General features: G+C 33.2%; 1 protein-coding gene across 1 annotated transcript in view; it reads right to left on the bottom strand.

The window, feature by feature from the left end:
- Positions 1 to 3012: 3012 nt before the first annotated feature.
- The window catches only part of PDHX (pyruvate dehydrogenase complex component X), a 59206-nt gene continuing 45851 nt past the window's right edge, over positions 3013 to 16367 (bottom strand). The window contains exons 8-11 of the mRNA XM_011356814.2: positions 13739 to 13797; positions 10423 to 10581; positions 6397 to 6461; positions 3013 to 4039 (exon numbers count right to left, since the gene is read on the bottom strand). Coding sequence (XP_011355116.1) covers positions 3781 to 4039; positions 6397 to 6461; positions 10423 to 10581; positions 13739 to 13797 — 542 coding nt within the window. The 3' untranslated portion in view covers positions 3013 to 3780. The remainder of the gene's footprint in view (positions 4040 to 6396; positions 6462 to 10422; positions 10582 to 13738; positions 13798 to 16367) is intronic.

The following is a 16367-nucleotide window of genomic DNA, read 5'->3' as shown; positions in this document are numbered from 1 at the left end:
AGAAAAAATAAATTATTTTAGGTGTGGATAAAGGAAAATCATGACTAATTAATGACTTTGCTAATAATTTCTCAACTTTTCATAAAAGCCCAAGGTTCCCTTAATTGTACATATCATATAGTAGAGCTTACGATAGAGTTTTTTAAAAAAGCTACTTTGCTAGGAAGAAAAAGGCTGCTTGGATTTGTTGCAAAAAATGTAGATAAGTGATAAATGTGAAAGTAAACTTTATATGATCAAAGAAATAAAAGACAGCCACCTTAGGCTAATAATTTTTCAAAAATACATCTTTATTCCTTATCATTTTAATTAAGTGGTGTCTTCAATATTACAAGTCTAGACAAACCATACCCTCCCTCCCACCCTGCCCGTCCCCATCTCTTAAAACCGAAGACACTAGAAAATAAAAATTCTAAATCCACAAAACTAAAGTAATTTAATCGGAGGACTATTGTTTTCTCCATTTATAAAAAGTTTAAATGTCCTCTGAAATATACTACTTGCTGTACATAACTTATAAGGACCTTAATCTTTTCTATGCTGGTGATGGGGGCCACGGGGCACTGTGTTTTGGACTGGGAAACGCATCATTGTTGATGCATTATCTGACAGCACACACTTGCCTCATGTATTGATAATACACCACAGCAAACTAACATGCCTAATAGTCTTGATTTTCTCCCTTCTTTAAAGCCATTTGACCTAGGACAACTCATACTTTCATTATAGCAAAAACTTCCAACTCGTTCTTGCTGACTGCTGTCCTCTCTGTTTTAACCGACCTTGCATATTGTGGCTAGACTAATCTTAAAGCAATTCTGCATAGTTACTTTTTTCTTCAAAGACCAACGAAAGTCTCCCATTAACAAGGTCATATTTAAATAAATGGTTAATTCTTACCTGCCACACACTGGGTTCTTTCACTTATTCACTTTACCTGAGACAAAGTCCATCATAATGCAATGTGTAATGAGAACAAATTTTCCCTGAAAACTAAAATTTAAATGCCACTTTTATTTTTCTCCCACACTCTAAGTACAATATATTAACTCACAGCACCATCTACCTTTCAATAAAAGGTTAGGAAACTAGGTTTACTTTTAGCATAACGCCCAAATGGCTGTCTTATACAATGTAGAGTGAAATTAAGTCCAAAATGCAAAAAAAGAAAAAAAAAAAAAAAGCTAAAAATACAAGTTCCATTTGACAGTATACAAAAAATACTTGTACCAGTATACACAAATTTCTTAGTAACGTTTCAAACAAAGGAGTCTTGCCAGCAGTATAATGATCATTTTAATCTGCCACAAAAAAGTCAGTGAGCAAACTGTACCCGCAAATGTTAACTAGAAGTTGCACTCAAGGAGAAGCAGGGCTGTTTTGACTTAAAAATTCTAATGTTCATTGATATTTTCATGCCCAAGGTGTTAACTGTAATGTGTGTTGCCTTTTCTTTAGAAGTCTTTTCCAATATTTTAGTCAATTTCCCTGTTTAAATGAGAAAATAACCAGGTATAAAATTTCATTTTTATATCCTCTCAGTGTAAAATCTATCAATACTACAAATACACACACACACACACACAGCTTGCTCATGCAGTATACAGTTCATTCTCTATAATGATCCAAACCAAGTACACCATACTTCTTTCTCAAATCAGTGTTATTCTTTGACCTCATGCTGCAATAAAAGTCTTTATAGAAATGCCAGTTTCCTTACATTAACCTAAGCAGTATAGTAATACTAGAGAAAATACTTTTAGTCAGCATAAATGAGCATTTATATCAACAGCTGAGATGTGAAACCCTGAAAAGTCAAACTATGAGAAGCAACTCATTATATGAAAAGCCTGGTTGTGATGTCCATGAAGAAATAAAATGTCTTCAATTTCTCCTGTGCAGTTCACAACAACTCTATAAGGCGAGCTGGGGTGGGGATCAACACTCATGTCCCCTACAAGGAATGAGATGCAGTATGGTTTATGCATCTCAGCCCATGGAAAACAGATCCAAGCCAAGAGTTTATGGGTTGGAATTCCTTTTTTTTTTTTTTGAGTCTTTACATTCAATGATTATCAATATACCAAGTAATAACAAATAACAGGTTCTTGAATTCTATCATCTACTAATTTTGAGTAAGAGATACTAAAAGCAGCCCAAATAATTATACTAGTATTCACTGTTCTAACCCTTTAGCCAGAAAAAAATATTTTAAGACTGGCTGCTGCTTTACATGCTCTATTCCTCAGATATAAAAATTAGAAAAACATACACACACAAATTTCAGTTAAAACTGACTGAAATAAAATAATTTATAAAAGTTGTTTTGAAAGTAGCATTTGGTTCCCACTTTCAGTACAATTGTTAATATGACAAAAGTTCTAAAGACTATTTTTTAAAAAGCTTGTTAAAACTGAGCAATTGGATTAAGCATTTTCTTAACAATTGATAGACTGTGGCTCTATGTCAGAGGCTCTTTCTTTAAGTGTATGTAGTTCATGTCATCCCATACAACTTGTACTAATATAGTCTTTCTTTTGGTGATACATGTCAGCAGATACTAACATGAGCCTTTCTATGACTAGTTAATTAAATTACCATCTAATTTTTTGGTACAACTATCTTGCCAGTTGTAGCAGTTTTTAATAGAAATAAGCTCTTTCAATCTTTACAATAATTAGTGAAAATTCCATATCGACAGATTAAAAAGGATAGTTCTCACCTGCTTCATAAGCCTTCTCTTCTACTCTCTTTCTAAAGTTTACATTCCATATTCATTATTTTCCTAATGTCATATTAAGTTTAAATTCCTTCTTTCCTTCTGTAGAGTTCCTTTTAAGCTGTTCCAGGAAAATCACTAATCTACTTCGAGCTTTCACTAAACTTCTGTGTCCTAACACTTAAAACACAATAGAAATTTTTATATATTCTCACATCTTATTGCACAATACAAACTTGATTAAAATGCATTAAGAAACAACATTTTGTGTTATAATCAATACTAACTTAAAATGTTTGGAGGAAATAGCATAATTTATTTTAATATATTCCATCTTATTATAAAGGCAAGCAGTTACTTCTGAGGGTACAGATATTTAAACTGTAGTTTACCATTGAAACAAACAAATTTTTTGGTCTCTTCATTTTTGATTTTTTCTTCTTCTTCAGAAGTTCACAGTGATACAGAAGTGAAAAATAAGACTGATAGAAAGCACTCTAAAACATATGGCTTTATATACATAAAAAATTCAATAATGTTGCCAAAACCCCTAATACAATGTGATCCTTATTTATTTACTATTCTCCAGGATATTACATATTCTGTACATATTAAATTGTTCAAGTATATCTAGAGCAGTACTGTAAAAGTGAGGTCCCACTGCTAAATTAATGGGCATCTCTTTGAAGATCATTTCTAATTTCAATACAATTAAGTAGAATTATAACAATTTGTTTAGTTTACAATTTATCATACATTCTCAAATATTCTAAAATGCTTCAAGGAGCCAAACATATAATATAACTTACATCTAGTTTATTAACACCCTTTTTGTACAGCACCAGAGGTTAAAAATGGATCTGACTAAACAAATGTCTCCTTCTTTTATTAGAAACAGTTTGTTATCATTTATTTCTACAATATGAAACCCAAGTTGAAAATGAAGACAACTTGGGTCAAATTCCTTCACCTTAAATAAACAACATTTCATCCGCTTCACACTTAAATACCTAATTTTTTCACATAGTATATATTTCTGTTAACAACTCTAGCTTTGAGGACTAGGCAAGCAGAATAGGATTCTCCAGGTTTGCTTTAAAACTTTCAAGAAACCTGGTAGCTAGTTCATCATCTACCACTCGGCCGTCACTTGACATTGTGACTGTGATGAGCTGGTGCTGCTGGAGTTTGTCATTTCCCTCTTCGTCCTGAGTGAGCTTCAGCACAGGTCGCAATCTCCCAACAGCCAAAATGCAGGCCTGAGGAGGGTTGATCACTGCAGAAAATTCATCGATGCCAAACATCCCCAAGTTGGAAATACTAGGGGTAAACAAAAAGCTCTGAAGGTGGCATGTCTTCAATCAAAGAACCCGTTCCCCAAGCATGAATTTTTCTTAACTAAAAAACTGTGCTACAGACTTTATACCAAGTCATTTAAAGACAAAAGATAAAATAACATTTACAATAGTAACAAAAAAACAAATATTAACACATATACAAATATTATATCTAATATAAACACCTGTTCAGAATTGAACTGGAAGTCTTAGGCAGTGGCATATGGCAAGAAAAAGAAATGTAAGGTCTTAAGGACTGAAAAAAAATTAAACTGTCATTATCCACAGGTGAACTGATTATGCACAGAGAAAATCTAAGACTACAGATACACTCATCAGATTAATAAGTGAATTTAGCTAAGTCACTAGATAAAAGGTCAAGGAAATTTAAGAATACCATTCACAATAGTATCAAAAAATATCAAGGAATACATCTAATGAAACATATGTAGGACCTCTATACGGAAAAGCACAAAACATAACTAAAAGAAATAAAAGAATACTGAATAAACAAGGGTTTATACCATGTTCGCTGACTGGAAAACTCAGTTCTGTAAAGATGTCAATTCTCCTTAAACTAACCAAAAGATTCAATGCAATCCCAATCAAAATCCCAGTAAGGTTTGTATGTATGTGTGTGTATGTAAGAAAAATGACAAGTTGATTCTAAAATTTACTTGGAAATACACAGAGCCAGGAAAAACAATCTTGAGAGGGAACAAAACTGGCAAACTTTTATCACCACTATCAAAGTATAGCTTGGTGGTACTTAGCCAGGGATAAACAAATATGCCAATGGAAAAGAAGAAGAAAGAACATAGAAATAGACAGAGCACATGCACGACCATCTTCTCAATGCTATGGAGAAGGAGTAACCTTTTAAATAACATGACACAGGGTCAAATTAATATCCATATGAGGAAAAAAAGAGAATCTTGACTTTTATCTTCATACCATAAACAAAATCCAATTTCAGATGGTGATCTACATGTAAAAAGTTATAAAGCTTCTAGAAGGTAATATAGAAGAACTACTTTGTGACTCTTTAGGCGATAATTCCTAACAAAACAAATAGTACCAACTATAAAGAAAACTACTGATAAATCGGACCTCATTAAAATTCAGAAATTCTGTTTATTAGAAAACACCATCGAGAAAGTTCCAAAGGCAAGGCACAGAGTGGGCAATGGTATTTGAAATAATATATATCTTACAAAGGTCTGTGCATCTGGAAATAAGAACTCCTACAAATCATTTTTAAAAATAGCTATAAGACTTCAACACGTACTTTATCTGATCAGTTACTATATACCCCAATGGCTGAGAGATAAAAGAAAACAGTTTTCAACATTATTAATTTGCATTTCTCTGACCACAAAGAGTACCACTATATACCCTAAGAATTGTTAAAATTTAAAACCTAACATTATTACTGGGGATTCTCATACACTGTTGATGCCAATAAATATAAATTTGCATAATCATTTTGTTAAATTGTTTGGCAATACCTATCAAAGTGTTTAACCAGCAATTATACTTTCAGGTCTATAAAACAAAAATGTGCATATGTAGTCACCATAAGACACACATAAAATAGCACCATTATTTGTAACAGCAGCAAACTGTAAACAACAAAATGCCCAACAATGGTAAAATACTGGCATAGTTATACAGTGTACTACCGAATACTATATACTGTAATAATATCAGATAAGTGAATGCTTCACACAGCAACATAGGTAATCTCACAGACATTAATGCTGAGTAAAAGAAGTCAGACACTAAGAATGTGTATGTATATAAAAATCAAAGCCAGCAAAACAAATCTATGGTGATAACGTCAGAATAGTGGTTACCTTGGAGGTGATGATTAGGAAGTATATCCTGCTTTGGCTGGTTACACAGGTTTCTTTCACATTCAAGCTACACTCACTGTGTGTAAGTTACACTTAAATGAAAACAGACCTGACATTAACTGAAGGGTCTAAGTGTTAATATTCTCTCTAAAGTACCTTAAAAGAGATTGCAAGTAGAAAAAAAAAATAGTTGAGGTTTACAAATCTATTGTATTCCTATGTATTTTTTAAAATTTCAGAGTGAATGTTATTCTATGAACATCTGAATAGGTTAACTAGCTAACCCTAATGGGTTCCTACTAGCTTTGATATGAAAACCTGATTAGTCTGAAAATATTTTCTCATATTCTGTTATCTAAATAAAATATGTGATATTTAACTTAAATTTTAAAAAATGTTTCAGAAAATAAATAAAACAGGATAACAAGGACTTCATAAGTCTTTTATCTGTGCAATCCTATTGATAATTGAGTTTAAATTTTACCTAAAAGATCCTCCTTGGTACTCTTCAGGCAATAATTTTCCATCTCGTGCTTTCTTTGATAGAATCTGAGAAAAATACAAAGTGTGTCAACCAACACTATAGTTTACGTAGTAAAAGGGTATTTGTCACTTGAAATATTTATACAGGGTACACGCTCATCTCTGATATGCTTTGATTTAACTTTACGTTTTATATATATCTATATCTATATAGATGATTTTCTCTAAAACAATTTAAAAAATGAAGTTAGAGCACAGATAGTCTAAGAAGCTAAAGATGTAAATCAAAAAACTAGAAAAACCACTTTCCTTTAAAATTTCAAGTATTGGAATTACCTTGTGCGCCATTACTATTGCAGAATGTTTCAGTGTTTTCTATTTTGTGTCTACAATTTTTTCTTGAGATAAAATATTAGAAGAAGCCATTCTTGTCAACCTAGTATTTTTTTAAAAATTATGCAATAGCAACAAACTCACAACCACATATCAATTTTCATCCTTCAATTTTTGCCTTTTTTTAATCCATAGCATATATATATAATTTCTGTAACAAAAACAAAAACAAAAAAACCCCATAACTTTATATTTCACTTCTCAATATTGTGTTAAATCTTTATAAATGATTTTTGAATGTCTGCTTAACCATACAATAACGACATCTGCTAGAATTTACTTAGTCATTTCCCCAGTGTGATAATATGGTTCTTGGTTAATTGGTTTCTTTTGAACGATTTCATATAAACTCTCAAAAGTGGAATTACTAAGTCCTAGAAAATGAACATTATTTTGATTCTTGGTCATACAGCTGAAACATTTCCTGTATGAGCTAGTCCAGTTTACATTGCCATGCAGAATATAAGAATGTAGTAATTTCTTATCACTCTTGACAATATTGATTTCTAAAAACTTTCAGAGGAAAAAACAGATGATACCCTGAGAGTGACTTTAAGAAAAGTTGTTAAATTTTCCTTTACTTGCACTTGCAATTAACCACATTTCTGTTCATTTTTATTTGTCAATACTTCAAAAGTAAGGGAACAGAGGTTGAGTTATTATATATGAAAAGTTAATAAAAAATTACTTTGTAAGAAGAGTAGAGAAAAATAAAGCTACTGTCATTTGAGTGGATGAAATAAATCCAGGTCTTATTTAATATTCAGTATTATATAGAATAAGTATAATTACGACCACCGTTAATAACTATTTAATTTTAACTCACAGATGATTTAAATTTTGAAAAATAAAAAATTCTTCAATTACAGATTTATACTATTTGGATATAGTTACTCATGAAATTATTTGGATCCAAAATGAAAAATGAAGAGATGGACTTAGACTTGTATAGTCCATGGAATATCAGAAGTAGAGAGAACAATCTACAGATGTATTTTTCCTGCCTTAAGCAATATAACTGTTCACATGATTTGAACAGGCACATATCATGTGGACTCTGAAAGGCAGATGACCACATATCCTGATGGGCTACCACACTAAAACAAATAAAAATCACATTCATTTTAAAAACCAGATTGTAAGCACACATAATACACTTAAAAAAAAAAAAAAATCTCTTTAGACCTTAAACACATCAGCCTGGAGTAAGAACAGATTCTGAGGAGAATTGCTGGTTCTGAAAATTCCTAATTCTCACTGGGATTTTCTGGTAACATAAAAATGTGAACTTAAAGTCAAAGTAGGTGTTACTTGAAGCATCCAGCTGAAAGGATATAATACAAGATGACTAGCAAACATTTCTAAAATATATTGTATGTTTTATTAATTCATTCAAAAAATTACTGGATACTAAAAGCAAACTTTATCTCTGCCTTTTAAAAGTGCTATAATTAATGAAGAATTAAGAATAGTGTGGGATGTAAGGCTTGTTACTATGTTACTTTACTTAAGGAATACAAACTTGAACTTGACTGAGACATGCCATTAGCACCACACATTGACATCCTTGGGATTACTTAAGGTCAAGTAAATACTTACTGCAAGTGTTCTTAACCTAAGGTCCACAGATGAATTTCCAAGGACCAACAAACTCCTTGGAAAATTAGTTTCAGTAAAAATTTATATTGAAATTTTTAAAAATTCATTGAGCAATCTCCTAGAATTGGATATACGGCAATGAAGAAGACAGTCGATGTGAGACAGCAGGGAATAGAAGGTACAACAAAGTAATTTCAAAGAGTAACAAAACCATATCAAGACAATAAAACAGGGAAATGTGAGGAAGGTATTGTAGCTATGGAAGCCACAGAAAGCCTAAGAAAGTAGCATCTGAAGCAAGAAACGCCTGGGTTTAAATAAATCCTCACTTCCACTGTTTTTTAAATGCATCATCTTGAACAAATTTCTTTAAGTGTTAAACTCAGTTTCCTCAATTTTAAAACAGGGAAGTTTAGGTTCTAACTGTAATACTGGGCTAAAGGGATTTTATGAAATGCTTAGCCTTAGTGTCTAGTGTATCCTAAGAACAAGAGAATAGAGTGTTGATCATAGATAGCAGGGTCAGAGAGTGAGAAGCACAGACGAGCAGCCAGAATCCAGCAAACCCTAAAAGTTGCTAGGAATTACAGGAAATGCTCAAGGACTCCCAGAAACCCTAGGACACTCCAAAAGGTTAGGACTGATCTTTCTGCAGTGGAGAGGCTGCTGACAGTGCTTCCTTCCCACCTCAACTTCAGTTCTTTCAGGATGGAAGGGAGAGAGAATGCTAACATAGCTACTCTAAAAACTGTTTATCACAGTATTGAAATTGGTACATTGGTCAAAATCTAAGAAACCTCCCTATAATAGTTAATTTTAAAAATGTAATATGTATAAAGGAAATTCTAACTCTACAGTTAAATGCAATTGCTACTGAACTTCGTAAAAATACTAAAATACACGTATTCTCACTGTTGCTGAAAACCCTCCACGAATAAAAGGCAGTGCAAGCACTGTCGTAGTAAACCTACTTCTGTTACTTTGACTTTTAAATTGGTCAAATTAATACCACCTCTCAATTATGAAAAACTGTACATTTTTATCTATAAAAACACACTCCATAAAAAAAAGGAGTGAAGAAAAGTTTAAAAATGTCAATTCCACTAAGGTTACCTTTAATTATGTCTTACTCGAAGATTCCAAGGGTATGCCTTTTCAACTCGATTGCCTTGCATTCATTTACTTATTTTGGGCGAGTTGGTCACACATTGATACACTGTCAGTTCCCCAAAGAAGTCTTACCTTCTGCCTTCAATCCCCCTTATAACTTGTTCTACCACTATCCATACAGCCGGTCCTTAGTAAATGAAAACAATAAAAATCACTTATCTAAATGAATCTGAAATGTTCAATGCTAACACTTCAAGGCTTGTGATATTTCTGCCCTCAAAACACCCTTAGAAATTACTGAGGCTGTCAAAGCTGATCTACTCCCTGTATTCCTGCCTGTTCAACGTGATGTTTTTAGTGAAATCAGATTCTTCCATACTGGAGTTACAAAATTGCTTTAAAAAAAGAAATGGAAAAATAAAGTACTTTTGCTTCTGGAATACTAAGTGCGAGGGTCTCAGTTCTAGAAAGGAAATGAGTAAGCTTTTAAGAATAAAATGATGTTAACAGTGAGGTCTATCCATTATCACTTTCACAGAAATATAGTTTCAACTTAAACTTAAAAATCTGTCTAAAATATTATCTTTGGAGTTGAATTCTAAACTTTGGGAAGTAAAGAATTTGTCTATAAATTGAATACAGTTGTTATTTATGTTATCCCTAAATTTCTGAATGTTAAATATTCTTAAAATGGGTCATACCTGGATAAAACCTTAAAACCTCATATACACAAATGACGATCACTTGGAAACACACACACACACACACCTGTATATATAAAAATATATATAACTATATACAGATATACATATATCAATCATAGAGTAACCAGATCATGTCAAGACTTTATCAGAAAGTAAATGCTAACATTTTGGAAGAACATGCTAAAGTAAATGCTAACATTTTGGAAGTATTTAAGGCATACCTTTACAGAGTCAGCAATTTCCTGTAAACCCTTAGCAGCAGCACCTTTTATGATTGGTGTAATTAAACCTTTATCTGTTGCCACAGCCACTGAAATGTCAATAAAGGGCAGTTGCTTTGGGCCCTCTCCATCCCAGCTTACATTAACACTTGGCATTTGCTAGAAAACAGAAATAGGAAAAAAACATGTTAACTAAAGAAGCAGTTTTAGACCAAGGTGGTTACAAAAAATAAGTAACATTATTATGCATATCTGAGAGTGAATATAGCTAGACAGAAGGAAATAAAAATTCAGTTTGAAAAAATGATTTGGATCTCTGTGTTAAATATCTTTTATGTTTGGGAAGAATAATTAAACGTACCATCTTTTTTGAAGCAAGTCTAAGGAAACTGATGATGTACATATTTTGATTTCTATATCATGGTTTAAAAAGAGGCTCCCTTTGTTAAACCTGATTGCTAGGAAGTGTTAGACCATTTGCTATACTTCCTGCCTCAATATTTGACCAGCATGACCTTGAGGAGAATAGGAGAGGGAAGAAGGGTGGTGACGTTCACCCACTATGTCCCTGCAGCAGGAAGGAAGCCTTACTTTCTAGCACAGCCCAGGCAGACATGAGCAGGCCCTTAAAAATGACTTCCCTATTTACGAGAGATTTCCTAAACGTATGATATATCCTATATGTTAGCATTTATAAACATATGATATATCCCACATGTTAGCATTTATCTATTTAATATACATATAACTACACTGAGGAAGAAAAAAACCAGACATACTGACTATGTGCCTGGAAACAAGGTGCACTGATAATGCTGCCAAATATCACAGAAGAAAATGATGCTTAAGAATAGAAATCAAAAACAAATTTCTCTTCTTGAAAATTCTTTGCTTTCTGTAGAATAAGATCCAAGTCTCCCTGTATGACATGTAAGCACGGCAACCCACAATGTGGTTTTACCTACCTACCTAACTTGACTTCTGACCAATCCCCTAAGATCAATTTTCCATTTTACTTGGGCCTCTCACTGTCATACTGTGCTCATTTCCATTTCATCACTTTTAAAATGTCCTTTTCACTTCTCCATCTTTCAAAGATCAGTTCATTCTTTCAACAATGCCTTTATGTCAAAATAATAAACAATGAAGTCCAAACCCCTCAGAAGATTTTAAATTCTTCTCAGACAATAGTAAAGAGGAAAAAAACCCCGCACAAATAAAGAATATTTGGCAAATAAATTTAATTACAAAGTTATGTAACAAAAACTTATGGAATATAACCTAAGTTGCACTCAACAGGAAATTTGTAATCTTAAATCATCTTATTGATAAAAAATAATTATAATGAATTACACATTCGCTTTTTCTACCAAAATATCTCTAACCAAAATAAACCTAAGGAAATGAAGGAATATGTAATGAGTCAACATAAAAAAGAGGATATAAATATGAAAAAATAAAAACTAGACAGGTACTGATGGCATTAATTATAAGAAACAAATTTAAATGGCTCAAGGCTAGTAAATTTGGGAATACAGATAAAATGAATGACTTTCTAGGAATATAAAAGTCTCCAAAACTGATTCAAGAAAAAGCTGAAAATTAAACAGCTTACTAATTATGGGGGAAAAAATGAGAAAGTTGCCAAAGCTCCCTCCTCAAAATAGGACTAGGTTCAGATATTTTTACTGGTGAATTCTGTAGAACTTCAAGAAATAATCTCTATAATACTGAAACAAGCACAGAGAAAGGAAAGGAAAAAGGTATACAAATTCATTTTAGTGAAGCCATTGATTTAAAAAAAAAAGCCTGACAAAGCTAGCACAAAATTTAAATTATAATTACTATGGGTCCAGATACAAATTTGTGAAATGCAGTATTAACAAGCAGCTAATGACTACTAGAGATTCACTTAAAAAGGGCAAAAAATAATTCATAATTAGAAAATCATTAGTATAATTCAAAATATTATTTGGTCAAAAGACAAAAGCCATGTGAACATTCAGATAGGAACAACTGAAAAGGATATTACCTTTAAAATTCTTTATTATTGTGTTGTTCAAGAAAAATAAATTCCTTATAAATGTACTTTAATTACAGCACTTACTAAGCAGTGATCCAGAAAAATGGCCCAGTTATAAAAAGAAGGCATGCCAGAAAACTGCAGAGCAGGAAGTCGGGAAGCCTGGGCTTCGCATTTACATCTCCAGTCAGACACCTCCACTGTTCGCCTGCCTTCCTGCCGCCTCCACTGGGACACTATCAGGCTTCTCAAACTTAATACACTATGTCCAAAGCTCAACTCGAGATTCTCTGTCTCAAACCTGCTCCTTTCTCATTTTCCCAATCTCAGTACATGGAAAGCTCTATGTGTTCCATTCCTCGGGCCAAAATCCTCGTCTTTCTTTCTCTCACATTCCACATCCAATCCATCAAAAATCCTACTGGCTCTGCTTTTGAATGTAACCCACATCTCTACTTCGCAGCAGCTTCATTGCTACCACCTTAGTCCAAGCCTCTGTCACCTGTTACAGCCTCCTGAGGGAGCTCACTGCTTCAACCCTTCTCTCCACAGGCTGTATTCCACACAACCATGACGGTGGGCTCTCCTTTTTCTCTTTAAGATATAAGTCGGATCATGTTAGTCTTTTGCTCATAACCCTCCAAAGACTTCCTTCTCATTCATAATAAAATCCCTAGCCCTTCCCATGGCCACCAAGGCCTCATGTACTTCTGGCTGCCCTCGACTCCATCCTCTTTTTAAAATTCTGAATCTCATTTCCTACCCTCTGCTCTTGCCAGCTCCACTCTAGCACACTTTATCTTCAGTGCCATGTCTCTGGGTGATGCGCCCGCTCCTCACAACTCTGTCTTGAACAATCTTCTAGCAGATATCTGCTTGGCTAACTCCTAACATCCCTAGTTATTCTGTCCCCTTACCCTGCTTTTTGTCCTTAGCACTTTCACTATCTGATGTATATCTGTTTGTCTCTCCCAACTAGAATATACGTAGAGAGCAGAAAACATGAGACTTTTATTCACTATCATATTTCTAATGCCTAGAAGCATATTTAGCACAAGCTAGGGGATCAATTAGTATTCGTGGAATAAGTGGTCTTTATTTTGCTATAATTAGTTATAAGCCCTTTTGATTCTTAGTTTCTTCATTTGTAAAACTGAGTTAGTAAGATCAAATGATAGAATGTTTTTAGAAATGAAATTATAAAATGTGACTTTAAGAGTTCTAGTTACCATATAAAAATCCAAAGATGTGAGACTACATTAGAGGCCAAAATTATCGAGGTTTGCTACTTACTCTAAGGGTAATGGCTGCTGCCTTAATGATAAAATCATTTACTGATACTTTAAGGTCACCTGAAAGAAAAACAAGAATATTAAAGTTAATGTTCATAATAAACTTTAACACTGACCATTTCAAACTTGTAAATTATGGACTACACTGACAAACAATGATGAAAAACATTACAGGTTTTTGTTTGTTGGCTTGCTTAGTCAGTAAGGATTTCCTAATCAGAAAAACTTGCATTTTATGAGGTCCTTGATAAATAATATTAACCATGAATGTAAAAGTCTACTTCTGGGCCTTGATTACAATTTTTTTAAATTGCTCAGATATCATACACGAGAACTTGCAAGATACATCATAAGCACAATCAGAAAGAAAAGAATCGACTCCTATGTCTCTAAAGACAAATGGTCTTTCTGTGGTTTGTATAACCAGAAGTTTACGAAATGATTCATTTTTTCCCCTCTTTTCACATGTCCTTTTTCTGTGTATGCTTTACAATATACTGATTACATCAGAATAGTGGTACACATAGTTACTTTAAAGAAACATATGTGGGAGTAGCTCAAAAATTTCTTTTTACTACTGAGGTAAACGACAAAAAATTTAAGATCACTGCATTAAATAAGAGCTGCTTTTAACTTATGAAAACAGGATATAGCATATGCCAACGATGAAACAATGTTAGCGTAGGTCCTAGTGTAATGATGAATAGTTTTATGATGAATCCATTTGAATCAATTTCCTTCCAGTATACATAATGACTTTAAGATAAAGCTGAGGTCCCCTCCCTCCCCACAGAGCTGATCATAACGAAAGCATTTGATTTATACTTTTGCTTTTCTCAGTGGATATGAAAGTGCTAGAAAATTTAAACTACACTTGATTCTTTATTGTAAGAGCTTTATGATCAAGATCAAGTCAATGGTATGTGGCAGGATTCACGAATCCTGTTATTATAGTATCATGGAATTTTGCATAAACAACAGCTCATTCCAAAGGCATGCTGGAGATTTCAGAAAGAGATTAAGACGCATTACCATAAATACTGCAGAACTGTCAATGGTAACTGTCAGCTGCTCATTTAATTCATAGCTTTTCTAATTCAAATGTCCAGAAACACACAATTTTTTTTTGTTGTTAAAAACCTCTCTAGAAATAGAAACATAAATGGATTTCCAGTGATAAGAAACTTTTAATGATAACCCATACAAAAGGCTAGGGTCTGCATAAATTCAAATATGTGGACATAATATAATCTTTTAAAAACTCCTTATGCTTACTTCTCATAGCTCCCTCAGCTGGTGATTTCCAAATCTACCGCCTGAGTCCATAGTCCTCACTTAAAATTCTCTGCCTCAATCAGACTCGAACATTTAGTATTCTTCGGTTGATCACTTTTTTCATCTTGAAACACCATCTCTTATTGGCTTCTTTGCCACTATATGCTTCTGGTTTTCTTCTTCTCTATCGTTAAGTAATCTTCAGTTTCTTCCTTTGAATGTACCCAGGTGAGAACTTTCAGTTCCATGGTTTTGATACCATTTATATGATAATGATTCCTCCAATTCTACCTCTAATCTTGATGTATTTGGAGCTTCAGACTTATATATCCGATTTTTACATGACACTTCCACTCACATGACTACTAGGCATCTCAAATCTAACATGTGCAAAGGAAATTTTTTCAAGTTTATTTATTTAACTCTTTATTACAGATATTTTCAAACATACAGAAAGGAGAGTGTTGGTGACACTTATTAAGGAGAGAGTAAAAAACAGTTTGTATAAGAATATTGGACATTCTCATTTGCATATTTTATAAAAGAAAGTGTGGAACATGTTTATAGAATGTTACATATTATAGCTTAATAGAGGAGTGGAGATACATAGGACACACAGATAATGTGGGCTCTTTGAGGAAACACCAGAAAATTCCTAATTGCAAGGACATATAAAACCTGGATCATGCAAAGATATTACACTAATTTATACCTCCACTAAAACAGTACTGCGTCCTGCCTCATGAGAGGTTAAGAACCAGGGAAATCAACCCATAATAACCTTTATATCATAACTAAACAAGTATGATTTAAGACCTATAAAGGGAACTTCAATGGTTAACTTTTTGAATATTCATCACTTGCTCTGAAATAGCTTTCCACTTGGTTCTTTGAACTTTTAAAAGCTGTCAGGTTTTATTCTTATGTAATCTTGAAAGACTATATCTAAACTGATTTATCAGTCCTGCTTTCACTTAGGATGTAGAACGCCACAAGAGAAAGTTATTCTCATCCTAACAGGGCTGGAGGAAATACAGGGTAAACAACAAAATCATAACTTCCTTGAGACTATTAGGGAACTGAGTTAGGAAACAGGTGAACTGAATGTCAGAGAGTGATGATTCCCTCCAAGAAAAGACAAGCACAAAAAGTGATTAACCACTGTCTGAGTATGGGAAAGTATAAAACAGAGTATGGGCTGACAATGTGCATAAACATACGGGAAATATGAGCAGAGAGATAAAGACAATAAAAATATTCCAATGGTAATCTAGAGGGAAATACCACGTTATCAAAAGTAAAGATTTTTTTTCATAGTCAAGCTTCACAGACTTAACACAGTAGAGGGGAAAAAA

The sequence above is a fragment of the Pteropus vampyrus genome, unplaced genomic scaffold, assembly GCF_000151845.1.
Source record: "Pteropus vampyrus isolate Shadow unplaced genomic scaffold, Pvam_2.0 Scaffold31, whole genome shotgun sequence".
Classification (NCBI taxonomy): Eukaryota; Metazoa; Chordata; class Mammalia; order Chiroptera; family Pteropodidae; genus Pteropus; species Pteropus vampyrus.
The sequence above is the reverse complement of the archived record's forward strand: the minus strand, read 5'-3'. Positions and strand labels throughout refer to the sequence as shown.